Below are 27,770 nucleotides of genomic sequence, written 5' to 3'. Positions count from 1 at the left end.
GCTCTGCTATGGCTGACTTCTCTGGTTGGGTTAGTCTGCAGTGCTTTTCACGTTCCTTGATTCGTGTGTGGACAATGCTGCTGCGTTTGGTGGTCCCTATGAAGACTTGTCCACAGCTGCATGGTATATAGGGTAAACTCCTGCAGAGTCCTGCCTCTGTAGAACAAACTCTTGCGAAATGCTGTTTCCTGGCTTTTCAACCCGCCGCACTCCCCGTCCTTTCGCCCCTTCCAGAGCTGGCGCCGTTCTGTCGGTGGGCGCGTCCCACGTCATACAGCAACAAAGCTAGTAACGATTTTGATTGGTTCTTCTTTATCCAGGAAAGGAGAGGGCGGGGTCTCCGCAGCGTCCCAACGGTTTTCCACTGCCCCACCGCCTCGCGCTCAAAAGCAAAAATGAAGGCTTGAAGTTCAGTTCAGGAGCAACGGCCGAGCGAGCGAGCGAGCGAGAGCAAGAGAGCCTCGCGCGCCGTTGCTAGGGCAACGGAGAGAAGGGCAAAGCGTCGGGAGTGACGTATCAGTTGGCGCCCGTTTCAAAAAAATAAATAAACGGCCGCCTTGAGGTGTCACGTTACTAACCCGGATGTGACCGTAAGAATGTGGCTCCTTCCTTTTGGAAAAGGGGTGGAGTCAGAAATAGGAAAGGAAAACATCCCAGAAAACGTTGGGCGCTTTTTCCCGCCCAGAGAGAGAGAGAGAGAGAAAACGTAGGCGGAGTCACGTGATGAGAGGTGCTCGCGCAGATCAGGAAGCGCGTGATTCAAGCGGAAGGGGGAAGAAGACGGGGAGTGGTCGCCATGGGGACCACGGTAGATGTCAAGATCAAGCGAGCTAACAAGGTGTATCACTGCGGGGTAAGCGACGTGGCGGTTGTTGTCTGCGCTTCCTTTTCTTTTCCAGAAGAAGGTCGGAAGAGCTAGCAGCCTCCCCCGTTGAACTGGCGGGGACTTCCTCCCGAGGTGACCCACTCGGCCCCAGTGCCAGGCACGGGCTTTTGTTCTGCTTTCAACCCGGGCCTGCGAGCCTGGAGCAAGGGCGCGACATGAGCCGGGCAGGCTGGACATTGGGCCAGGTCTCCGTGCCTGAAGGTTGAGCAAAAGGGACCGGATCCTGGCTGGGCTAAGCAGGGTCATTCAAGCTGACTCAAGGCTCAACTGACTTTTAACCGTCATCCTTCTAAGTACCATCCTTTTTACAACTGAACATTCTAAACTGTCACAGAGTCAATCACATGGCTCACAGCCCTTCCCACTGCTTTAGTACAAAAAAGGCAAACCTATTTGGGTGGAATTGATCACGATCTGTTAAGATCACAAATCCAGTGGGGTAGCAGAGTTTGAGAAGAGTGTTCCCTGAGTCTATTTGATGCTTTAGGCAGGCAAAGATACAAGCCGACTTCTTTTAAAGGGTAACAATGTTTGTTTACTTATAACTTTACATATTTAATGATGCAGGCACATTTCTTTTGACAGAATTAACTTCAAAACGTTTAGAGCGTTTGTATATTAAACTTACTAGATTCCTTAACAGTCTCCTCATAAACTATATTGCTTTATGTAGCTATCTTTAATATGAACCCACTTTAAAAGAAAACACAAGCCTCAACATTTCCTAGCTTCTAACATTAGGTTCAGTACTCTAACAGGCTTCTACACTCAAACTGACTCAAGGCTCAACTGACTTTTAACTGCCATTCCTTTTAAAACTGAACATTCTAAACTGTCACTGAGTCAATCACATGGTTCGCAGCCCCTCCCACTGCTTTAGTACAAAGAGACAAGGATATAAAACAACATACAGTAGAGTCTCACTTATCCAACGTAAACGGGCCAACAGAACGTTGGATAAGTGAATATGTTGGATAATAAGGAAAGATTAAGGAAAAGCCTATTAAACACCAAATTAGGTTATGATTTTACAAATTAAGCATCAGAACATCATGTTATACAACATCTCTGTGGAACACCTTGCCACCTGAAGTTCGTGCCTTGCGGGACTTGTTGGCCTTCCACAGGGCATGTAAGACACACCTGTTTCGGCAGGCTTTTGAGTTCTGTTGCTGATGTTTTAAAAGGTGCTTTTAGGATGTTTTAAAGATTTTTTTAAAATGATGTTTTTAAAATGTTTTTTAAATTGTTGATTTTAGCCGGTTCCTGTAAGCCGCTCCGAGCCCTAGGGGAGTGGCGGCATATAAGTTTGAAAAATAAATAAATAAATAAATAAATTTGACAGAAAAGGTAGTTCAATACACAGTAATGCTATGTAGTAATTACTGTATTTACGAATTTAGCACCAAAATATCATGATATATTGAAAACATTGACTACAAAAATGTGTTGGATAATCCAGAATGTTGGATAAGCGAGTGTTGGATAAGTGAGACTCTACTGTAATACAAAACAGACAAACGTCAACTTGAGGAGACTTGAGAAGGCTGTTATTGTATATCCAACATGGAAGTTAATGACTGGACACTGGAACCTGGAAAAGTGCGCGACATGAGCCAGGCCAACTGGACACTGGGCAAGGTCTCCATGCCTGAAGGCTGAGCAAAAGGATCTGCCTGGGCATGGAAGCTAAGCAGGGCCAGTCCTGGTTACAGCTTGGGTGCTGTAGTCTGTATTCAGCTGTAGTCTGTATTCAGAGGCAAAACTATTGGGGTGGAATGGATCACGGCCTGTTATTATTATAAATCCGATGGGGTAGCAGAGTTTGAGAGGAGTGTTCCTTGAGTCTATTTGATGCAAAGATACAAGCTGACTTCTTTTACAGTCTGCTTGTATCCTTATAATTTCCTGTATTTAATGATCCAGGCACATTTTTTTTTGGCAGGATAAACGTCAAGACGTTTAGAGAGTTTGTATATTAAACTTATATTCCTTAACAGCCTCTTCATAAATTATATTGCTTTATGCAGCTATCTTTAATTCATTATTTATTTACTTACTGTATTTATATACTGCTTTTCTCACCCCAGGGAGGATTCAAAAATGTTTACAACATGATAATGGCAAAATTCAATACCTAACATACATATAAAACCAAATAATAAAAGCTAAACAAGAAACATAGCTATGCATTAAAAACAATAAGACGATTAAACATAAGATAAAACAATGTTTAGACATGAAGGACATAGAATTAAAACCACTTAATATAAGCATTAAAATCACATGATCCAAAATTGTAAACCAGAGCCACTCCAATTGTCGATTGCACATGAGCTTCAGCACTCTAACAGATTTCTACACTCAAACTGACTCAAGGCTCAACTGACTTCTAAGTACCATCCTTTTTTACAACTGAACATTCTAAACTGTCACTGAGTCAGTCACATGGCTCGCAGCCCTTCCCACTGCTTTAATACAAAGTGACAAGGTAACTGCAAAGCCAAATAAGACAAATACTTCAGGATATAAAACGGCATAATACAAAACAGAAAAACATCAAATTGAGGAGGCTTGAGAAAGTGGTTATCTCCTACATGGAAGTTAAATGACTGGACACTGGAGCCTGGAGAAAGGGCGTGACATGAGCCAGCAAACTGGACACTGGGCAAGGTCTCCATGCCTGAAGATTGAGTAAAAGGGACTGGATCCCACCTGGTCATGGAAGTTAAGCAGGGTCATTCCTGGTTACAGCTTGGATGGGCAACCACCAAGGAATTCCAGGAGCTGTAGGCTGTATTTCAGAGGAAGGAATTGGCAAAACCACCTCTGCTTATCCCTTGCCTCAGAAAGCCCTTTGAAATTAATGGTGCTGCTTGAAATTGGGGGTTCTTCACTTTTTTTGTTCCACGGATCCTTTTGCATCTTGGGACTCCTTCTCAGAATGTAGCGACAGATAGTTTCATGTTACTCAACCTCTGCATGTCCCTCAATCGTCCATACACAGCAGGGCCGTGATCACATCTGATCTAGCATCAAGTCTAACAGCTGCCGTAATTTCAAAATATGGATGAGTGTAAACCATGTTTTGAGATATGTAATAACTGTAGTGTTATGTACAGTGAATACTACTATAATTTATTGCATACATTCCTAAGTGAAGGAAATGTTAGAGTTCAGTTAGAGGTCAGGGAAAAGAAGGATAATAGGTCCACTTTTTTTCCAATTTAAGCTCATGGCCCCCTTAAAATTTTCCATGGATCACGATTAAAACTCCATGCTCTTAAGTTAGCAGTCAATTTAGGGCCATATAATCCAGAATACCAAGGCAGAAAAGATGTAGTTGCTTACCTGTAACTATGTTTCTTCGAGTGGTGTTCTGTGGAATTCGCACTAATGGGTTTTCCTGTGCCTGCACAGCAATTGTCGGAACCTTCTAGAACTTAGAATGAACAAAATGGCGGAAGCCCCGCCCACTCTCCCCAGTATGATATATAAGGCCCTGTGGGCGGGGCTAGCCAGTTCCCCGCCGCCAGGTAGCAACTGAGCCTAGTGGCATGATTTCAGAGGGGAGGATGGGCGGGCCGTGCGAATTCCACAGAACACCACTCGAAGAAACATAGTTACAGGTAAGCAACTACCCTGTTTCCCCGAAAATAAGACAGGGTCTTATATTAATTTTTGCTCCCAAAAATGCACTAGGTCTTATTTTCAGGGGATGTCTTATTTTTCCATGAAGAAGAGCTCACATTTATAACAACAAAATGAACATTTATTATATACTGTAAAGTAGTTGTCATCACAAACCAGCATAACCAGACAAACTATGAATCCTATCAAGAATTTCTTGTTACTACCATTATTTACATGTACAACAATCTATGGTACCTCTTGTAATTTAGGTTTCACAAGATTTCTCTCTATTCTAGTTTCAATGTAGTCATGAATGATGAATAATATAATATACTATAATAATAATATGATAATATAATAATAATATAATGATATACAATATATTAATGAGATAATATAATATAGGATATAATAATAACAGAAAATGATAATAATATGGTATTAATAGGATAATATAATAATGGGATATAATAACAGAATAGCATAATAATATAATAATAATAGGATAATATAATAGAATAGAATGGAATAGAATGATATAAAATATATTAATAGGATAATATAAAATGGAATATAATAATAATAACAGAATATGCTAATAATAATAAAATAATAATATGATAATATAATAGAATAATAGTATAGAATATAATGATATAAAATATATTAATAGGGTAATATAAAATGGAATATAATAATAACAGAATAATAATATAATAATATGAAAATATAATAGAATAATAATAGAATAATAATATAATGATATAATAATAATAGAAAAATATAATATAATGATTTAAAATATATTAATAGGATAATATAATAATGGGATATAATAATAGTAACAGAATATGATGATAATAATATGGCAATAGAATAATAGTATAAAATAATCAGTTTCATGGCATAGGATAGGAATAAGGATGAGAGGATAATCCCAATGCGTCCTGTACCTTTAAGAAGCTGAAGCCTTGGGGACGAGTGCAAAGCCCTCTTCCTTCCCTCCCACCCTCCCTTGCCCTGGCTCCAGGAGCCAATCAGAAGCCTCTGGGAAGAAGAGAGCATGGCCAGCATGGCCAGGACGGAGAAGGAAGAAACTGCAGCGCAGGCAGCAGCCACAGAAGGTTTTCAAGCCTCGGCTGGGGGACAGGCAAGGCAGGGAGGGAGGGAGGGAGGGAGGCACAGAAAGCAAGCACTTTCCCTCCCTCCCTCCCTCCCTCCCGTGTATGTATGTGTGCTGCTTCTGCCCTGCAGCCATGCTTCCCAATGGAACTCTGCTGCAGCCTTAGCTGCTAGGTCTTACTTTCAGGGGAGGCCTTATATTTGGCAATCCCCCCAAAACCCTGCTAGGTCTTATTCTTTGGGGAGGTCTTATTTTCGGGGAAACACGGTACATCTTCTTCTTCGTGGTGCTTCTGTGGAAATCGCACTAATGGGAGATTAGCAAGCTACTCACCGAAGGAGGAGGGTCATGCCACGCATGAGAACAGCACGGCTCTCCCAAAGGCTGCGTCCCTCTTCGCCAAGACATCCAACTTGTAGTGGGAAGCAAAGGTGAAGGAGGAGGACCACGTGGCTGCTTTGCAGATGTCATCGAGCGGCACCCCCTTCAGAAAGGCTTGGGAGGTAGATAAAGCCCTCGTGGAATGGGCCACCACCTTTTGAGGGAGGTCCCGCCCCACCAAAGTATAGGCTGTACGAATCGCTGCGACGATCCACGCGGCTAGACGTTGAGAAGAAACTGGGAATCCCAATGCATCCGGTCTATACTTCAGAAAAAGCCTAGTAGATTTCCTATAAGTCTTGGTCCTTTCGACATAGTAAGCTAGCGCTCTCTTAACGTCCAGAGAGTGTAGCGCTGTTTCCAGAGGTGTGGAGGGATTTTGGAAAAAGGCCGGTAAAGTAATATCCTGGCACATGTGGAACCTGGACACTACTTTTGGTAGGAAAGTTACGTCCATCCTAAGGACAACCTTATCTTGATGGAATCTCAGATACGGGGGGTCTACTCTGAGAGCACACAATTCACTAGCTCTTCGTGCGGACGTGACCGCCACCAAAAAGGCCGTCTTCCATGATAAATAAGAGACGTCACACGAGGCCATCGGCTCAAACGGTGCTTTAGACATTTGGGACAACACCAGCTCTAGACTCCACGCCGGTGGCGGTGGTGTCACTGGTGGGTGTAAATTCTTAAATCCCTTAAGAAAGAGACCAATCAAAGGGTCCTGGAAACAGGATTGGCCGGAGGAGCCCTTCCGGTACCAGGAGATAGCCGCCACGTAGCATTTAAGAGAGGCCAAACATAGCCCATTGTTGGACAGATGCACCAGAAAATCCAATATTATGGGTGTGGGGGCTGTAGCTGGATCCACACCCCTGGATTGCGCAAAGCCTTGAAACTTCTTCCACTTGTATTCATATGAGCGCTTGGTTGAGGCTTTCTGCGCTGCCTCGAGAATGGCCCTCACTGGGGCTGAGAGGTTGGTCTGATCCTCCAGCCGGTGAGATTCAGCGTTGATACATCTGGGTGGCAGACCCACCCTTTGTGGAGGGATAGAAGGTCTGGAGACTTTCCCAACCTGACGTATTCGCCCTTCGCTGCCTTCCACAGTGGTGCAAACCACGGTTGGCGCAGCCACCATGGTGTTATTACTATGCAGTCTGTGTTGTCCGACAGGATCTTCGAGATGGTCCTCCCTATCATTGGCAGGGGAGGGAAGGCATACAGTAGTCCCCCGGTCCATTGGAACCAGAATGCATCCCCTAAGCACCCTGGAGCCGCTCCTGGGCGAAGACGTGCGCAAAACACGGTGCATTGGGTGTTCCCTGGGGATGTGAAGAGGTCAATTATCGGCCAGCCCCATCAGCGCTTCAGAAGGCGGAACTCCGTGTGTTTCAGCTGCCATTCGTGACATGCCGATTTTGAACGGCTGAGAGCGTCTGCTAGCACGTTGTCTTTTCCCGGTAGATGTATTGCTTGCGGTGTCACTCGCTTCTTGACGCACCAGTCCCAAAGTCGGAGGGAGAGGAGCAGCAGACGCCTCGAATGGGTACCTCCCTGCCGGTTGAGGTAGCACTTTACCGTTGTATTGTCCGTCACAATCCGTACGGTGGTTCCTCGTAGGATCCTTTCGAAGGCGTGGAGGGCTTTCTCCACTGCCAGGAGTTCCAGGACATTGATATGGGCGTTTCGCACGCGGCTTGTCCAGCGACCGTTGATCACTAAGTTGTTGAGATGAGCGCCCCATCCGTCCTGGGACGCGTCCATTGTAACCTCGTAAGTTGGTATCGGGGGGCGGAAAGGTAGACCTCTCCGCAGGTTGCGTCTGCTTGTCCACCATCGTAACGACTGCAGGACAGGAGCCAGGGGTGTCAGCACCATCCATTGGCTGTCGCAGAGTGGATCGAACGAGTCCAGGAACCACCTCTGAAGAGGTCTCATTCTGAGTCTTGCCAGCTTTACCACCGCAGTGGTGGAGGCCATATGGCCTAGGATGGATTGGATATGCCACGCCGAAGCTCGTCGTCGGGACTGGAGTTGCAATATGGAGGCCCGGATAGAACGGAAGTGGGACTCTGGAAGACAGGCCCTTCCTGACCGAGAATCTAGGACAGCCCCAATGAACTTGATGTTTTGCGAAGGGGTTAAATGAGACTTTTCTTTGTTGACCACCAGGCCAAGGTCCTGCAAAAGAAGGAGCGTAGAGGACACATCATCCCTTAGGTCTGCTTCTGAGTCACTGACAACCAGCCAGTCATCAATATATGGAAAAAGAATTATTCCTTTTTGTCTTAAGTACGCGGCTACAGTAGCCATACATTTTGTGAACACCCTTGGCGCCGTAGCTAGGCCGAACGGGAGCACATTGAAGGAATAGATGGAGTGCCCTACTAGGAAGCTAAGGTACCTACGATGGGAGCGCCGTATGGAGATATGGAAATACGCGTCACGTAAGTCAATGGTCGCAAACCAGACTCCCCTACGCAACAACGGCAATATGGAGGTCAACGTAACCATACGAAATGTACGGGCCCTAACGTGCCTATTAAGGGCACGTAAGTCTAGTATTGGACGCAGTCCACCCGACCTCTTCCTAATAAGGAAATATCTGGAGAAAAAACAGGAATGGGCTTTACGCGGAGGTATTCTAGAGATCGCACCCTTCTGCAGGAGGGTCGAGACTTCGTCTAAGAGGCAAGCGGAGGGGGGGGTGGTGGTGCGGGGAGTCCCCGTTCGGGGACGAGATATAAACTCAATGGCATAACCCTTTTTAATAACTTCTAGGACCCAAGAGTCCGATGTTATCGCCTCCCACGCTTTAAGGTGTGGGGCAAGCCTTTCAAAAAAGGCCAAATGTTCCTTCTGAGGGGTCACAAACGAGGAGATTAAGTGCTCTTTCAAACTGGCAGGGGGAACAGGTGGACTCAACGAACCCGAACAGGAGTCCAGGGGTTGTGAACTTGGAGCAAACTTAGGGAAGGGGGCCGACGCCATAGGGTTAAAAACGACGTCTTTGTTTCTCATTTTGTTTTCCCCCATTCCGTTGCTGACCTTTATATTGAAAGGAGGAACGCCTCGGTCTGAAGGGACGAAAAAAGGACCGTTGTTTTCCCTTATACGATGGTGAATTCGACCTCCTAGATCGATAGTATGGATTCCACCGTCTTCGCTGGTATTGGTAGGCCTGTTGCGTCACGTACTTGTTGGTGGCTTGGGTCACCTCATGTGTGTCCTTGATTTGAGCGTCAGTCTCTGGATTGAATATGCCAGCCTCATCCAAGGGAAGGTCTTCTATGACTGATTTAGCAGAGGGGGAGAGGTTGGCTGCTCGCAGCCAAGCATGACGTCGAAGTGAGATTGCCCCTGCCAGGAGCTTTCCTGAGGCGTCCGCTATATTCTTAGCTAGGTCTTTCTGCAACTCCGAGAGCAGGCAAGCCTCCTGCTGGAAAGCCCTAGCCATGGCTTGATGTTGTGCTGGGAGGAGATCTAAATACTGGGTCATCTTCTCCCAGAGGTACGTCTGATATGCTCCTGTATACGCGCCATAGTGAGCCATCCTAGCAAAAAGGCACGACGCGGAATAGAACTTCTTCCCCATGCTCTCCAGTTTTTTGCCCTCTTTGTCTGTGGGCGCTGGCTGAGAACGCTGAATTTGCTTGGGTTGGGTAACATCCACGACACGAGAGTTCAGTTTTGGCTGTTTGGCTAGCCATTGGGCTCCAGTGAAGTTGATTTTATAGAGATATTCTGCTCTCTTCGGGGTCGCAGGAAGAGCCACTGGGGATACTCCCTCATTCTTAATCATCTCTATTAAGTAGGGAAGGGATGGTAGCGCCGTGGTAAGGGGCCCCTGTTGTTTGGAAGAAGGATACACAGGGTCATTAACCACTTTCGTAGGCTTCTGAGCTGGTAAGTTAAGAGCCTTAGAGAGGCGAATCAATAGAGATGAGAAGGTTTTAATATCCTCCGCTGAGGGAGGATCAAGATCATCATGCGGGTCCGCAAGCGGAACCGATGTGGAAGGGAGGCCCTCCGCGTCCTCAGGGCGATCAGCCTCCGTCTCCTGAGAGGGACCCAGCGATGCCCCCGTCTGCGGGGTCACTGGGGCTGGCGGCGCCTGCAGTGTTGAAGGGGATGGCGACTGGGGGCGGGGCTCCCTTCCTCCTGCCTCTGGTGCTGGGCCTGAGGTCTGTTCCAAAGGAAGGCCGGTCGTAGCTGCATTGCCCCGGCCCGCCAGTAGAGTGCGGTCTTGAGACGCAGCACACGAAGGCGAAGCCGGAGGGGCGTGACTCCACAGTGAGCGGGGGGCGTGGCTACGCCCCAAACCCGATGGAACTAAATAGGGCCCATACGGGTTCCAGAAGTGAAAACCCTCAAACCCGGGTGGAATGAACGGGTAAGGAGGGAATCCATACGGATAAGGAGGGAAGTGGGAGTCTCTTGACCGGCTCCTGGTGTCTGAACCAGCAACGGAGCGCTCCGAACTCGACGAGGGGGAACACCGGCGTCGGGATGGGCGGCCCCGTTGGCTCCTCCTGGACCTTTTAGGTGATGGAGAGGAAGTCAGAGAGCTCGATGACGAGCTTTGCGCCACCGGGCTCCTTCCCTGACCCCGCGCCTCCTGCTGTTCGCTCGGCAACAGTGGGGCCGGCTGAGCAGGGGTAAGCCCGGTCGGGCTGAGCGCCTGTGAGCCCTGCGGCTCGATTGGAGTGAGCGGCGGAGGATCACTCCGTACCGGGGAGCGCCCCATGGTAAGGTCGGGTTGCTGCCGAGCGGGTCGAGGGCGTGACGCCTTCAAGTGCTTTACTTTCTTTGTCTTTTTTCGGGCATTGCAGGGGCCTATGGCAGCCACTGGCTCCTCCACGCTCAGGGGCCCAGTCTGGACGGCCTCCGATGGCGGATGATTCGCGGGGCTTGGCGATCTAGCGTTACTTGAGGCCGATGGATTAGGCCTATTCTGAGGAGGGGAAGGCCCAGAGAGGTTAGGCGCCAAGGCCTGTTCATAGAGCAAGGCCTTTAGTCTGGATTCCCAATTTTTACGTGCCTGGGGTGTAAACCCCTGGCACACATGGCAGGATTGAGTGATATGCCCCTCACCCAGACATAGGAGGCATTTAGAATGTCCATCCGCCTCAGGGAGATTGCTCCCGCAATTCGAACATTTCTTGAAGAAGGAGGCCATGCTCACTCTAGCCACGTTATGAAAGTGGGAGGTTAGGATTAAACGCCAAGTCCAGTCCGTTAAGCAAAAGGGGTTTACCAAGTCCAGTCCGTTAATCAAAGGAGGATGGGAGGTTCGCAGCCGGTCCAAGTCAAAAGGATTATACACGATGCTAGAAAGCTCTAGAGAGGTTCCTAAAGTTGCTGCCTCTGCGGCGGAAAAAAGGAACTGGCTAGCCCCGCCCACAGGGCCTTATATATCATACTGGGGAGAGTGGGCGGGGCTTCCGCCATTTTGTTCATTCTAAGTTCTAGAAGGTTCCGACAATTGCTGTGCAGGCACAGGAAAACCCATTAGTGCGATTTCCACAGAAGCACCACGAAGAAGAATCTGACAATATCTGCTTTGAACTGGGTTTTCAGAGTCCACACTGTCATATATTCCAGTTAAAAGCAGAAAATGTGGGATTTTATTCAGCTGTGTGGAAGAGGCCTTAGAGCACATCCTGTGATAAAACGTAGAGCATTTTAGGAAACGGTGAACTTAGACAGCCTAACACACTCCACATATGGTTGGCTTCAGAGCTCAGCAAATTTAAGACAGCAATGGCCTCTACCTACAGATGGATGATGGGAAGTGTAACTCAACACCTGGAATGCTTCAGAACACGTGTCTTGGGAAGCATGTGGGCTGCTAGTGAATGCCAGGTGCTATAGGCTGCATATCAAAGGAAAAAAGTGGTGAAACCACCTCTGAATATCCCTCGCCCAAGAAAACTCTGGATTTGAAGAGGTTGCCATGAGGTCCAGCCAGTTTGAAGGTACATACATATCAGCCGCAGCATACTGATGACCTCCTGATAACTTCAATAGGAATGTTTAGATTGAAAACTGGAGAGCTCTCCTGTAATTGATGATTGAATAGAAAAGGGGATGTCAGCAGGTGTTATTTACTGGTTATGTGACTGGTTATGTATCTTGAAATGTACTCGCCATCACCATTGCAAGAGCCCTCTCCAGGGTTAGGTCTGGAAACACCATTGAGAGAGTGGCATGGATACCTCAGAGATATGTGGGAGAAGCTGAGGTGGTAATGATTTTTCAGTCTTAACACTTGTAAAGCATGGATGCATTGAAACGCTTAAATGGAGGGGGCGAGAGAGAATTCCCTATATTTTCAGAAGGAAAATTTTGAGGCTAGTGCAAAACCTTAGTCTTTACATGGAGATGTTAGGAAGAGATTTCTTATGGTGGAAGGGGTTATGGAGCTTCAGAACTTCAGATGACAGTCTGTAGTTCAGTCATAGGTTATCCTACCTCATTTTCCATTTCATTGGACTCAGGCATTTTGCATACAAATGCCTATGGTCAACAAGTTTATTCTGATTTCTTGTAGTTACTCAGTAGTGCCCTGCTACTCAGTGTTCTCTCTATTAATACATTTGAATGTACATGCAACAATGACTTTGGTCAGGCCAAGTGAAAGGCCACATAAATTAACAAAAGAGTGCATTTCAGGAGTCCTGCAATTAAATTTGAGGTTGTTGAAAAGAAGCAAAAGGGTTTTAGATACTTTTAACTATCATTTGTTCAGCACATGAAATTGTTACAGCTTATTGAAGCTTCACTTTTAGGTACATAATCATTGCAATAAAACAAAGACAAGATTTAATAAATAGAGTCCCAGAAGAACTATGGACAGAAGTTCACAACATTGTTCAGGAGGCGGCAACGAAGTACGTCCCAAAGAAAAAGAAAACCAAGAAGGCAAGATGGTTGTCTGCTGAGACAATGGAAGTAGCCCAAGAAAGAAGGAAGGTGAAAGGAAACAGTGATAGGGGGAGATATGCTCAACTAAAAGCACAATTCCAGAGGTTAGCCAGAAGAGACAAGGAACTATTTTTAAACAAGCATTGCATGGAAGTGGAAGAAGACAATAGTATAGGAAGGACAAGAGACCTCTTTCAGAAAATCAGAAACATTGGAGGTAAATTTCAGTAAAAAAATGGGCATGATCAAAAACAAAGATGGCAAGGACCTAACAGAAGCTGAAGAGATCAAGAAAAGGTTGCGAGAATATACAGAAGATCTGTATAGGAAGGATAATATAGAGGATAGCTTTGACGGTGTGTTGAGTGAATTAGAACCAGACATCCTGAAGAGTGAAGTTGAATGGGCCTTAAGGAGCATTGCTAATAACAAGGTAGCAGGAGATGACGGGATCCCAGCTGAGTTGTTTAAAATCTTGGAAGATGATGCTGTCAAGGTGATGCATGCCATATGCCAGCAAATATGGAAAACACAAGATAGGCCATCAGATTGGAAAAAATCAATTTCTATCCCCATACCAAAAAAGGGAAATGCTAAAGAATGCTCAAACTTCCGTACAGTGGTACTTATTTCCCATGCCAGTAAGGTAATACTCAAGCTCCTGCAAGGCAGACTCCAGCAATACATGGAGCAAGAGTTGCCAGATGTACAAGCTGGGTTTACAAAAGGCAGAGGAACGAGAGACCAAATTGCTAATATTCGCTGGGTAATGGAGGAAGCTAGGGAGTTTCAGAAAAAACATCTATTTCTGCTTTATTGACTATTCTAAAGCCTTCGACTGTGTGGATCATAATACATTGTGGCAAGTTCTTGGTGGTATGGGGATACCAAGTCACCCTGTTGTTAATGAGTCTCTGAGTAGTAGTAGCAACACAGAGTTGGAGAGTAGGCAGGCAGAAAGGTCTACTTGGGAACAAGATTCTATACAAGAGCAACAGCAGAAGAGGATTCGGCAAATACTTACTGAACCCACTGATGAAGAGTCTTTTGAAGGTTTTGATGGGGATGATGGGTTTGACAATGAAGCAGTTTCTATGAGAAGTGCTGGGAGTGTCACTGATGAGGTTGTGGATGAGATGGATTGGACAAAAGTAGCAGAAGTGGGTGAGGAGCCTACAAGTAGTGGCACATTCAGAAGATCTGTTGGGAATGAAACTTGGAGGGAAGATGATTTGTCTGCTGTTTGGGAGGATGTAAGTAGAAGCAAGAGAAGGGCCGCTTGGCAGGCAAGGCAAAGAGCAGCTCGGGCAGCACAACTGGCAGCTGAGCGTGGGGTGTTGTCTGATTCTAGTTTGGAGGAGAATGCAGGAGCAGCTGAGGGTGGGGCGTTGGCTGATTGCAACTCAGAGGAAGGTTTGTAATAAAATGAGGATTGGTTGCAATAGGGACCTTGCGACTGGCAAAGTGTATGCTGGGTTGCATGTTATGTTGGGTCGTGATTCTTGTGAGCCTTGTGATTCCTGAACTTTGTGGATTCTTTGGGATTTGCTACTGTTCTTGGTTTGGACCTCAGATCGCTTCTAGATATTGTGTTTGCTCTTGTGCCCTGACTTTGGATTGGATGTTTGACGCTGCTGCTGTATCCTGTTTGCTGTGGATGATCTCTGGACCGGCTTTACTTGCTGCTGTATTCTGTTTGCTGTGGATGACCCCTGGACCAGCTTGACTATGGCTTTACTTCATCTTGGAAAGTGTTCGCTGAAACGATAGTGAGTATTTGCCGGGTATTTTGGTTAGTGGGTTGGGATTTTTTAGGACTTTGGGACTCTCTGTTTTACCTCCTTTTTGACCGGTTGGTCTGTGTTTGTTTTTGAATACTATTTTGCTGCTGTTAAGCATTTTTGATTCTTTTGAGCTATATCTTCATTAAACTATTGTTACTTTGTACTTGGGACTGACTTCGTGGTATCTGTACCTTGACACACCCTGTCTGTCTCCTGAGAAATCTGTATAACAACCTAGTAGCCACAGTAAGAACAGTCCACGGAACAACAGACTGGTTCAAGATTGGGGAAGGAGTGCGGCAGGGCTGTATACTTTCCCCCTACCTATTCAACTTGTATGCAGAACACATCATGCGACGTGCAGGGCTTGAATCCAATGCTGGAGTTAAAATTGCTGGAAGAAACATTGACAACCTTAGATATGCAGATACCATTCTGATGGCTAAAAGTGAAGAGGAGCTGAGAAGCATAATCGCCAAGGTGAAAGAAGAAAATGCAAAGGCCGGGCTGCGGTTAAACATCAAGAAAACCAAGATCATGGCAACCACACCTATTGATAACTGGCAAATAGAAGGAGAAAACGTGGAGGCAGTGACAGACTTTATATTTCTAGGCATGAAGATCACTGCAGACTGCAGCCAGGAAATCAGAAGACGTTTACTGTTTGGGAGGAGAGCAATGGGCAACCTTGATAAAATAGTGAAGAGCAGAGACATTGCGCTGACAACGAAGGTCTGCATAGTTAAAGCAATGGTATTCCCTGTAGTAATGTATGGATGCGAGAGCTGGACCATAAGGGAGGCTGAGCGAAGGAAGATAGATAATTTTGAACTGTGGTAGTGGAGGAAAATCCTGAGAGTGCCAGGGACCGCAAGAAGATCCAACCAGTCCATACTCCAGGAAATAATGCCCGGCTGCTCACTGGAGGGAAAGATATTAGAGGCAAAGATGAAGTACTTTTCCACATAATGAGAAGATAGGAAAGCTTGGAAAAGATCGTGATGCTGGGGAAAATGAAGAGAGGCCGGCCAAGGGCAAGATGGATGGATGGTATCCTTGAAGTGACTGCCTTGGCCTTGAAGTAACTGGGAGCGGCGATGAGCCAACAGGAAGCTCTGGCGTGGGCTGGTCCATGAGGTCACGAAGAGTCGGAAGCGACTGAATGAACAAAGACAATATGTTCAGGGCAGGAGGGATTGTGTGTGTGTTACAGTGAAAACAATTCCATTCAAAAGAAAATGTGTAGAAATTATTGCTGTGCAGCTATTATGCTAGCTGAAAAGTAACAAGAGTTTTAGCTGGATGCAGGTGGAAGACTGAAGAAATAGCCTTTTTGTATGATGGTTCCAAAACTTGATTCTTCAGATATCATATCAGTGGTGTGCTGTAGTCCAACAATAAACCATAAAATCAAAGTTTTGGATACCACTGTTCTAGGGAATCTAATACAGAGGAGACATTGTTTTCTCTCTGAGGTTTGAAGATACATCAGGGTAAGCTCAAGCTTTATCAGGCAACGGATTTTCAAATGGAGTGCAAGGCACTTCTTAGAAGTTATTTGCAGTTCTGTTTAAGCATACTAGTAGATGGACAATTTGGGAATACAGTGTTAAAAAGAACTGTTGGCTTTACTCACTGCCATTATCAGAATTCATTGTAATTTTTTTAAAGGATGCTTGTAGGCACAAGGAAGGAATTCACAAATCTCTTTAATTATGAATAATGATCTCATTAATACATGGGCCTTCACTTCTTTGGTGCTATTACTGTGACACAAACCAATTCTGTGATGTTTCATTTATAGCATCTTTTATCCTGGAGAATCCTGAAGTGTGTCATAACAACAATGACAAACTAAAGAGCACCATGAATGAAGTGGAGCTGCATTTTTCAATGAATGCTTGATATTTAACATAATTGTATAATAACTGGAGCAGGGAGAAACTTACACATGTATGCTGTCTGTTCTATTCTTTCCCACATACCCCCCCCCCCCCCCCAAATCTCCCTGGTAGTTGATAATTTGGGATAAATGTGGCTGTCTCGTTTGGGAAAGTGATGCATTGCATGTTCTTTTGACTCCACCCCACCCCCTTTAGGAAGTACTTACTGGAGTGGTGGTCATAACAAGTAAAGATTCAGTCCAGCACCAGGGAATCTCACTAACAATGGAAGGATCAGTAAATATGCAACTCAGTGCCAAAAGCGTTGGAATGTTTGAAGCCTTCTACAATTCTGTTAAGGTAAAAAATTAAAAGCAGCAACAATGTGATAGTAAAAAAACTTTCAGTATTTATGCAAAGTACCAAAACAAGGTTTGCTGGTTTCTGCTGGCTGTTTACAGTTGTTAAAATTTTCATGTCTAGTTGATGAGCTAAATATTTTTATACCCCTACTTTAATTGGTAAGTATATTAAGATGATTGTAATTAACTTTTAAAAGCTAAAAACCACAAATGCCTTTCCACTAGTCCATGTCTTGTAGCATCAGATTATATGATAGTTTTCCAGTTTGTGCTTACTAGGCTGAGAACAAGACAGGTTATTAAATCTTAATTTGATTGATTGCATATCTTGGCCTTTTCTAAAGATATTAACTATATTTGCTTGATTTAAATGAGCGAAAAAACTAATCATGAAGACTGAATCATGTGAAAACGCTGTTTGTGAGGATGAAATTTATGCACATTTGACTCAGCAAACTAAAATTATGATTTAAAAACTGATAGTTTCCCAATGCATTGAAAACAGTAAATATATTTACAACAAAGTTTGATAGTAGAGACTATGCAGAGAAATAATCAGATCTTAACACTAAAATGGTTTTCCTATGATAGTGAAGGCTAAAAGTAACTTTTCAAAATGAAAGTTTTTGCAGCAAAATGTAGTGTGGTATCAGTTGAATGGGTATCATTGTATAAAAGTAACTGTATAAAGGAGCAATTACAAAGTGCTCTTTTCTAATTACAGTAGAGTCTCACTTATCCAACATAAACGGGCCGGCAGAATGTTGGATAAGCGAATATGTTGGATAATAAGGAGGCATTAAGGAAAAGCCTATTAAACATCAAATTAGGTTATGATTTTACAAATTAAGCACCAAAACATCATGTTAGACAACAAATTTGGCAGAAAAAGTAGTTCAATACGCAGTAATGCTATGTAGTAATTACTGTATTTATGAATTTAGCACCAAAATATCACGATATATTGAAAACATTGACTACAAAAATGTGTTGGATAATCCAGAACGTTGGATAAGCGAGTGTTGGTAAGTGAGACTCTACTGTATTACGTAAGTAGAAACAGTAGGAGTTATTTAAAAAAAAACTAAAAGAGAACGGAGTCTTGGGCAAAATTAAGCATATAGCATTACATTGCCATTTGATTTAAAAAAGGAATTTTTCCAAAGTTTGTTTTTTGGCTTTATTTTTCAGAATTTGAGAGAGATTCTCAAAGGTTTACACAAGTGTAATGTTAATCGACTAAGTTCATTGGCACCTCAAAAAGCTTAATTTTAAATATCTTAAGATGCTTTTCTCCCTATTTTAGGTTAAAATAGGAATGGATTTTCAAAAATTATGAAAACATGTTGCTTGCACTTGATGGCACTTAAAGGATACCATAACCCCTTCTTGTGTCTTGTTCTTTATACCTGTCTTTTTCAGCCTATCCAGCTTATTAATAACACCGTAGAAATGGTAAAGCCTGGAAAACTCCCTAGTGGTAAAACAGAAATTCCTTTTGAATTTCCACTGCAAGTGAAGGGAAACAAAATTCTCTATGAAACCTATCATGGAGTTTTTGTCAACATTCAGGTAGGAAACACTTTCCTATTTGTAAGTTTATGCTATTTCAGACAAGAAACCAAAGTTGTGGCTGTTGTTTATTTAAAATTAACAGTAATAATTATTATTCTTGTTATTATTCATTGCAGTTACATTTTTGCCAAGTTGGTTTACAATTTAAAATACCTAAAATGCACAATGTTACAATTTTTAGAAATAAAGAAATATATCTAACCATGCAGAACCAGTGGCGTGAAATCCCTAGCCTTGCATTCTCTTTTTATGCATACTGAGAATGTAAGTATGTGCTGGAAACCATAGTTTGGTAGACTGAGTTGGCCAGGCTAAGCCATTCCATATGATTTGGTATCTGCTGATCCTTGAGCCATTTTTCTTGTACACATGGGATTTGTATTCACTACATTAGTTCAGGGCTTAGATGAAAAGTTCAATAATTATTGTACTGCATGTGTTTCTGCTAGAGTTGTTCACCCCCTGCTTTTATAGGTTGACTATGTCTCACTGAAATTTTTTCTTGTGTATAAGTCAGTCTTATGTATGAGTCGAGGGTAGATTTGGGGGCGCAAATTATGGATTTTGGTAAGACCAGTGAATAAATTAAAGGTCATTCAGTGGAGAGGAGAAAGGACCTGTATTGCCGCAGGGGGGCAGCTGCACCTCGCTCCTGCTGCCACCAGTTTCCCACCCACATGTTCAAAAAGCCCTTTCTTCATTTACTCAGATAAGGGAATGGTTTCCTTTTAAAAAATAAAAGTTAATGCACTTGTGTGAAAAAGGAACCACCCTCTTCTCTGAGTGGAATGGCTAAGCTTACATTAACCTGATCTTTATGTAAAGCAGAATTAATTTTGAAAGTCTTAAAACTTCAAAAAGGTTCTTTGGACCCCAATAGCAGACTGATACTGTAAACTAACATGTATATGAACTTAGAATACATGTTAACAGTTTTATACAAACCTAGCCAAATCTTCATAAAGATTTGTTTTTCCTTTAGACTACAGTTAACAAAATATTGACCCACTAGTGTAATACACTATTTGGCTTATTTCATATTGGGAGAAAATATCTTTCTCTTTATAGTATACTCTTCGATGCGATATGCGGCGCTCTCTTCTGGCTAAAGATTTGACTAAGACTTGTGAATTTATTGTCCACTCACCAGTAAGTACACTATTTTGGGTTTTATTATCTGCAGCTTCTGTATTTGTATCAAAAGAGGGAACGGACAGCTCAAGGGCTATGCAAAACTCCCCAAGGATCCCCTACCCTACTTTTTTTTAAGTTTTACAATTATATTAAAAAGGAGTGTGTATAGTACATATGAAGCTATATAACATTTATGACTGCAAAAATGGGATGTTAAGGTAAGAGTTTGGATTCTCCTTTGCATTTTGTTGCAGCCTCAGAAAGGTAAACCAACCCCAAGCCCAGTGGACTTCACTATAACTCCTGAAACTTTACAGAATGTAAAAGAGGTAAGGCCTATCCTCCTAATAGAATAGAATCAAAACTATGATGGCCTAAAGAGGCAGGGAAAAGAAATGGAGGAAAGCCTCCATTTCAGATGGGGGCTTTCCTCCATCTGACAGATTTTCATTTTTTTCCTAATGGAAAAATGAAAGCTTTGGGGAAGACAACTTGATGAAATGTTTCTTAGATAGAGTGAAAAGCTCTTTAAGACAAGGAATTATCCATTTAGAATGCCAATAAGTATTTGAAATGTGCATGACAAAGATTTAACGAAACTAGAGATAATTTCTGTTCATAATGTAGACATACACAACACTGCATTTTTTCTATTGAGCTCTCCCATGCCATCTTCATGTGAGAGGGGTCTTGTCATAAAATACAGTACAAGCAAACAGTGCAGTGTTCCATGTTCAGTTAAAATTGTATTCCTTTACTCCTTGACCTTCTTAGAAGTGTTGTTGCTTGAGCGTCAGGACATACTGTTCCAGTCTCCATGCTTCTCTCACACCTTTTTGTATACCTAACAACTAACAGAATCCACAGGAAGAGCAACAGGCTAGATTTGTAACAGCATGGAATGAAAGACCAAGAGATAGCCAAAATATGCAAAGGATATTTGGAACTCCTGGAAGATCTTGTCCGGAAGCCGCTTGGATTACCTTAGGTGCCATGTAACAAATATGTGAATAGGCTTGTCTTTACATTTGGAGAAGCCTGGAATAGCTTTCCAAAATTTGGTGCATTTATAAAGAAACATGGGACAGAAGAGAGTAAAAATTTCACAGGAATTGTCATGTGAAAAAAAGAAAGATAGGAATTTGCTTGAATGCCTCTTATCCCAAATGCTTGGGACCAGAAATGTTTTGGATTTTGGATTTGGTTGGATTTTGGAATACCTACATTTGTATACATGTACATAACATATCTTGGAGATGGGACCCAAGTCTAAACACAAAATTTATATACCTAATACACATAGCCTGAAGGCAATTTTATACACAGTATTTTTAATCATTTTGTGTATGACACAAAGTGTGTATATTGTACCATCAAGAGAACAAAGCTGTCACTATCTCAGCCACCCATGTGGTACAGTTTGCGATTTTGCAGTGGTTTGGATTTCAGAATTCCTGATAAGTGATAGTCAACCGTACATTCAAGTCAATGATTTCAGGTCATAAAAATACAGTCTGTAATATACAATTATAATTCTTGCTTTCCAGTATTAGGAGTAGCTCAGAGTCACAGCTCTTATTAAAATGATACAGATCTGGATGGGCAAGTGCAGTTATGTAAAACTTAAAAGTTATTCTGAGTGTATTTTCAGAATATTGCCATTAGTTATTACAAGCAGACACTTACAAACATCCACCTTACAAATCACTCCTCTCCTAGTTAAGGACGGGTGAGACAATGGGAAGTGAGAGAAATCTACTCCCTCAGAAGGAAAATTCACTCTTGAAAGAGTTATCATGGGGAAAAGGTGTCTCCATTGAAGCTTTATCACCAATCCTTTTTCCACAACAAGCCAAATTTTTCAAACACCAGTGATCACAGGAAAATGAGGTGAAATCTTCTCAACAGAGGCAAAGACATCAAAACAAATATCACAGGGGTGTTAACCTTTTCCTATGCTATCCAGAGCTAAACTATATATGTGTGTGTGTGCGTGCGCGCGCGCGCGCGGCTGGACTTACTCTAAAACCCATTTCGATTTACAGTAGAGTCTCACTTATCCAACATTCTGGATTATCCAACACATTTTTGTAGTCAATGTTTTCAATATATCGTGATATTTTGGTGCTAAATTCATAAATACAGTAATTACTACATAGCATTACTGCGTATTGAACTACTTTTTCTGCCAAATTTGTTGTCTAACATGATGTTTTGGTGCTTAATTTGTAAAATCATAACCTAATTTGATGTTTAATAGGCTTTTCCTTAATGCCTCCTTATTATCCAACATATTCGCTTATCCAACATTCTGCCGGCCCGTTTATGTTGGATAAGTGAGAGACTACTGTACAAACAAATTCAACTTTAGAACAAACAAACCTACAGAAACTATCTTGTTCGTAACTTGGGGATTGCCTGTATATAGAATATACCTAGCTTTCTCAAAGTTGGATGTAGATTTAAAAAAGCAAAGTGTTCCTGTCTTGTACATTAACATGCTACAGAAAGCAAGTTTGTTGGAAGTGGAACAGGTAGACTGGCAAACTCACAAATTCTTCATGAAGATGCATTGTTTGTCCTCTTCTCCTTTAGAGGGCTTTGCTCCCCAAATTTCTCATCAGGGGTCACCTCAATTCAACAAACTGCATCATAACCCAACCTCTGACAGGGGAGCTAGTAGTGGTGAACTCAGACGCTGCAGTTAAGAGTATTGAACTCCAACTGGTACGAGTGGAAACCTGTGGTAGGTCTTTACACACAAATGTATATGATTTACCTTTTTAAAGGTGCCGAAATCTGTGAAACATTTTGGCTTAATTATTGAATTACAGTTTTTATTACATTATGAACTCTTTGTTATTCTAGTTCAAATTTTATCTTCCCTTCTGGCAAAGGCCACCTCTCCCCTTGTGTAGGAAATATATTTGTATGTACCTAATCAAGTATTAATCTGTGGGGTAAACATGAAATCCTGGCCACAGTCCAATTGGGAAGCTTTTTCTGCATAGGGATTTCCTAACATTTGAAGCAGTTCACATTGGAATACATTTGTGAGAAAAAAATGTCAATGCTTTTTAATACCTCTTTATTCCATGCTTCTAAAGGCTGTGCTGAAGGTTATGCAAGAGATGCCACTGAGATTCAGAATATTCAGATTGCTGATGGAGACATCTGCAGAAATCTTCCCATTCCAATCTACATGGTGTTTCCTAGACTATTTACTTGTCCCACACTAGAAACTACGAACTTCAAAGTTGGTAAGGAAAAATGTATTTTGGATTTCTAGAATGAAAGTAACAGCTATTATACTACTAGCTACCGAAATAGTATTTTTTAAAAGGAAGTAATATTTAATCATCTTTCTTCAGCTAGTAGGCAACCCATAACTACAAACAAATCTGAAACAATTGATGGAGTTGGCAGTTAGGGCGACTATCTGGGATTTCCTTGAAAAAAATGTCTTTTTAAATGATTTTGTCGGTTTCAAAAGAACTTGCAAGTAGATGCCATTGATCAGAATTGGATAGTGTTAAGATTTTACTGGATTGTTGGTTGGGGTATTATTTTTAGTTTGGACATGAATTGCTTCTGCTACCCTAGTAACAGTATCTTGTGCGTGCCCAAGCTTATTGAAAGATAGTAGATTAATAGAGAAAGGTATTCCGCTGCCATTTTCTCTTAATCTGCCATTTACAAATCAGTTATCGGCCTAATCTCCCATAAGAGCAAGAAAAGCTAACTAGTCAGTGCTGTTCAGACATGGATGCAGTGACAAAAGCAGGCTAAACATCCCGCAACTGGTACTTAAGAGAAAATAGTTTCTCTGTGGCTTATCTGTCCCAGGGCCGGCTGGACATATTTTTTTATATAAAGCGGGGAGGGGAAATTGCGCCCCCCCTGCCTCCTGCGCCCCGCCGGCAGGCCCCGCCTCCCGCGCAGCTCACCCTGGCCCCGCCTCTCACCCAGCCAGGGTTGGCCCCGCCTCCCGCGCAGGTCGCCCTGGCCCCGCCTCTCACGCTGTGTGAGAGGCGGGGCCAGGGCGCGGGGGGCGGGGCCAGGGTTGGCCCCGCCTCCCACGCAGCTCAGCTTGCCAGTCTGGCCTTTTCCAGGGGGCCAGACTGCAGCAAAGGTCCTTGCAGGCCACGATCGCGGCCTGCAAGGACCTTTGCTGCAGTCTGGCCCCCTGGAAAAGGCCAGACTGGCAAGCTGAGCTGCGCGGGAGGCGGGGCCAACCCTGGGCCTGCCCCCCACGCAGCTCATCCTGGCCCCGCCTCTCACGCTGCGTGAGAGGCGGGGCCAGGGCGCTCAGGCCGGGTGGCGAGGCTCCGCCCAGACGGGGCCTTGCCTCCCTTCCAGCGCGCTCTGGCCTTTTCCAGGGGGCCAGACTGCAGCAAAGGCGATCGCGGCCTGCAAGGACCTTTGCTGCAGTCTGGCCCCCTGGAAAAGGCCAGGCCGGCGAGGCTGAGCTGCGCGGGAGCCTCCCGTGCAGCTCACCCTGACCCCGCCTCTCACGCAGCGTGGGAGGCGGGGCCAGGGCGCCTGACGGCGCCCCCCCGGGCCTGCGCCCGAGGCGGCAGCCTCACGTGGCCTCCGTGTTGGGCCGGCCCTGATCTGTCCACAAGGGTGTATGTGGGGGGAATATTCAGATTCACTGGGGAGCCTGAAAAATCTGAATTTTTAATTTACCAGAAGCATGATTTTAACATAATAAAATATTCCAGCCAAGACTGAAAGGGGTGATGTATAAGGAGTAGAAATACAGAGACAAAGAAACAAGAAATAAGACCTAGATTGAATTGTTGTGACTCAAGGCAAAAAAGAGAAAAATTTGGCGAGTTAAACTACTGCCTTTTTCTGAATGATGCCTATAGAAAATGCAGATTGTTTGCTTAGCTTGTCAGTCCCTTCCAGAGAATTGATATTATTGGATCTGTGTTTATTCACAATTGTGTATTTTTCTTCTAGAATTTGAAGTGAACATTGTTGTTCTTTTGCATGATGATCATCTTATCACTGAGAACTTTCCACTGAAACTCTGCAGGTTGTGATCAATGAAGATAATTGTTTCTGGACTTAAATTAATATCGGGTATTTCCTGTCATTCACTAATGCAGTGGACTGGCACTGCAGAATTTTATCAGGTGACTCTGAACCCAGTAGCAGGCCAGAATTGTATGTTGTTCCCTTAAACATGACCACACAAGGTCAGTATTGAACGAGAACTAGATGAACATTTTCCTTACTGGCACAGCCCAGGAATGTTAATTACACATAGAAGATGTGGCTTTCCTTCTAGTGAATTAATGTATTACAGGATGTATCTCTGTATTCCTCTATTTGTATTACTTATAATAGTAAAAGTTGCAAAAGTTAAAGGACTAGTTTGTTCAGTTTGCTTCAGTAACAGTAATGCACTGACTTTGGAAACATTTGTAAGTTTGGCTAAAAACAGTAAAATCTGTTTTTAGCCGAAAAATCCGCCATGTTAATGAAAAGAAAATATTTTGATTTCTCACAGATTATGCAGTGGTATAATCTGTAGCACAGGGCTATCTACAAACCTTTACTCTGGTTTGTTTGTATGCATGCAGGCTGGTACAATATTGCCATCTTCTGGCAAATTATTTAAAAGGAAAGCATAAAAGGAATACCCTTCGACAAAGACCACATGATCCCTAGCCCTCTAGATATGTTACTAAATTTCTAAAAAATGACAGCCATACATTTTATGCTATTCAATTTTTTATTTAATTCAGATATATTTTTATTCTTGAATGTATCATTTTGAACACAGAAGTACAGCAAGTGATGCAGTGCAGAATGGGACTTGAAGTGAGTTTCTGGAATTAACTTTTCAAAATATTTACTATGAATGTATTCTTGCAGTTTCTGTATGGCCAAGGAAAGGGCTTTAGGCAACATGTTTGCTAGTCTGTGTACAGAATACTGAATCAGAGGTGCCATTACCATGATACAGCATTGTTTTCATATTCTTAAGGATCATCATCCCAAAGAGTAAGTAACAGGCAGCTTTTCTACATGAGAGAATATCTTTAGGTTTTGTTCAGAGAGATGGGTGGGGGAGATGTAACTGTTACATCTTTCCAAATTAAATTGTTACTGTTCTTTAAATTATAAATTGACTTGATCTAGTCCATCTGGGCAGGGCTGGCATGCAGAAGAATCCTTGTCTAGTACGTATGCTATGTCGATAAACACTTGATATTTAACTTTGTGTTTCCATAGGAAACAGGGTTGTGGAATAAATTAAGAATTGTAAGATATCTTAACACCCCCCAAAGGAAATTTAATTATTTCTTTCAAATTAGGAACATATTAAAGGCATTAAATTTATGTGCTTGCATTCAGAGGGAACAATGAGCATTTTCTTGTCCAGTGTACAGCACTGTGGCTGGGATCCAAAATTCAGAAGTGGAAGAAATCTTCCAGTTGTAGAAAAGACTGGTCCAAATGTTGTAAAAGCGTGGAAAAAAAGGTGCATTTTTACTGGTAGTATGACAGACTCAATCTCTAAAGAGAGTGACAGTAATTCATGCACAAGCATTGGTTCTTTGGTTATGAAAGCTGTTGCTTGTGCTTGAAACCAAATATTAACTCTCTGTGGCCTTACAGTTTAATAACGTTTACTCTCCAAGGAAGAAATCTTGTTTTGAAAATCAGATTACTAAAAATTCCAGAGTGCTTAGAAACCTACACCTGCAATCTTCAAAATGGTCTACAGCATTACTGTGAGAATAATGACCAGGTTCTCAGTTTACTGAACAGCACTACCCACTCGTAACCAGTTAAAACAACCATGTCCAGAAATTTAGGAATGTACGTTAAAATTGTTTATTAATATAGTTTAATTTAGGGAAATGATAGCCATTGAGAAAATCTTGACCATATATCTACTTGTTCGGCAATGAAATTATCTTTTGGTTATATATATCAAATTACTACTGCAAAGAGAATAAAAACAATTTGAAATCTCGGAAGAAGTGTCCCAAAGGAAGAAATCATTTGACTAGATGTTAGAAAAAATGGCAGTATTCGTAATATGTTTAAAAGTTCACTCACTGTACTTATAATACTCCATAAATATACGGAGCACACTACACAAATCATAATCATTATTCTACATAATATGAATCACATTTTCTTGTTAATCTCTATTACATCATCTAAGTGGTTCTTTTTCGTCCAGGAAGTTCAGGATATTCTTCATGTAAAAGAACATGATGGCGACATGTTGGACAGGTACTGTGCTCCTTAATCCATGGGCCAATACACTGTATAAAACACATGAAGATCCAACGTGAAGCCAACAGTCAACACACAAACACATACATGCACAAAGATATATTCTGGTAATTAGTTTTCAAATGGTTTCATGCAGCCACATGTGATTATGTCTCTGAAGTTTCACAGTATATGTAATATTTTTTGTGGCAAGTTTTCTATAGGGTAACTGAACGGTTTTGCTCAGCAATACATCAAATCACACAATATATTCCTGCCAGAATTGGGAGATACTTTTATGGCAGTCTCCAAATTCATAAGCAACTGAAATGATAGAAGTTGGATTCTTGGTTGAATTGTCCTACTTACCAATTTATGAAATCTATGTCCGCAGTCTAGCATTTGCAACATTTCTGAACTTAATTCCTCATGACAGATCACACAGGGATCATTATCCTATGGAAATAAATGCATTTATTGTGATTGAAAAGCTACTTTCAGATGTCCTGATTCCTACTGCACAGATGTAAAAAGCAGCACTGCTGATGATTTCACGCAACCCTTTAGTAAAGCATAAATTGCACATATATAAAGTACATACAATATTTCTGTTACGCTGGCAGGGTTTAGTCCACCTGATATTTCCTTGCAGAATAATAAACTGTAATATACTTAGATCAACTGCTGGCTCAGTGTAAGATAATTTCCAAATCATATCTATTTTTATGTTGCTATTTCCACAATGTTCCAAGACACACACACACCTGAAACTGTGGACAATACGGAGCCCCGTATTATACCCCATTATATTTGGACCAGAAACATACCACAGAA

At 42.8% G+C, this 27,770-nt stretch overlaps 3 protein-coding genes across 8 annotated transcripts in view; 1 reads left to right on the top strand and 2 right to left on the bottom strand.

The window, feature by feature from the left end:
• The first annotated feature begins 628 nt into the window (after nucleotides 1–628).
• On the top strand, nucleotides 629–27,617 carry vps26c (VPS26 endosomal protein sorting factor C). Of its 2 annotated transcripts, none has more exons than XM_062977161.1 (8): nucleotides 629–853; nucleotides 16,837–16,980; nucleotides 18,405–18,554; nucleotides 19,626–19,706; nucleotides 19,946–20,020; nucleotides 22,287–22,437; nucleotides 22,799–22,951; nucleotides 24,660–27,617. In XM_062977161.1, the coding sequence occupies exons 1-8, from the start codon at nucleotides 797–799 to the stop codon at nucleotides 24,740–24,742; spliced, it is 894 nt and encodes a 297-aa protein (XP_062833231.1). In that variant the 5' UTR covers nucleotides 629–796; the 3' UTR covers nucleotides 24,743–27,617. The 2 variants fall into 2 exon arrangements, with proteins under 2 accessions (XP_062833231.1, XP_062833232.1); XM_062977162.1 differs by lacking the exon at nucleotides 629–853 and adding an exon at nucleotides 14,635–14,722.
• On the bottom strand, nucleotides 7,791–12,166 carry LOC134297989 (uncharacterized). Its single transcript, XM_062977160.1, has one exon. The coding sequence runs from the start codon at nucleotides 11,203–11,205 to the stop codon at nucleotides 9,022–9,024; it is 2,184 nt and encodes a 727-aa protein (XP_062833230.1). The 5' UTR covers nucleotides 11,206–12,166; the 3' UTR covers nucleotides 7,791–9,021.
• Nucleotides 26,533–27,770, bottom strand: part of ttc3 (tetratricopeptide repeat domain 3) — a 98,828-nt gene continuing 97,590 nt past the window's right edge. For all 5 annotated transcript variants that reach the window (XM_062977154.1, XM_062977153.1, XM_008107534.3 and 2 more), the window contains 2 exons: nucleotides 27,306–27,392; nucleotides 26,533–26,986 (listed from right to left, as the gene is read on the bottom strand). In XM_062977154.1, coding sequence (XP_062833224.1) covers nucleotides 26,879–26,986; nucleotides 27,306–27,392 — 195 coding nt within the window. In that variant the 3' untranslated portion in view covers nucleotides 26,533–26,878. The remainder of the gene's footprint in view (nucleotides 26,987–27,305; nucleotides 27,393–27,770) is intronic.

This window comes from Anolis carolinensis, chromosome 3, assembly GCF_035594765.1.
Source record: "Anolis carolinensis isolate JA03-04 chromosome 3, rAnoCar3.1.pri, whole genome shotgun sequence".
NCBI lineage: Eukaryota > Metazoa > Chordata > Lepidosauria > Squamata > Dactyloidae > Anolis > Anolis carolinensis.
This window is presented reverse-complemented; position numbering and strand designations above follow the sequence as displayed.

Excerpts from the sequence above, each read along its gene's own strand:
- vps26c (XM_062977161.1), top strand. The coding sequence starts at position 797 with ATGGGGACCACGGTAGATGTCAAGATCAAGCGAGCTAACAAGGTGTAT. Across the intron at positions 19,707-19,945 it reads AATTTATTGTCCACTCACCA|CCTCAGAAAGGTAAACCAAC; the intron begins GTAAGTACACTA and ends ATTTTGTTGCAG. Across the intron at positions 22,438-22,798 it reads GGTACGAGTGGAAACCTGTG|GCTGTGCTGAAGGTTATGCA; the intron begins GTAGGTCTTTAC and ends ATGCTTCTAAAG.
- LOC134297989 (XM_062977160.1), bottom strand. The coding sequence starts at position 11,205 with ATGGCCTCCTTCTTCAAGAAATGTTCGAATTGCGGGAGCAATCTCCCT.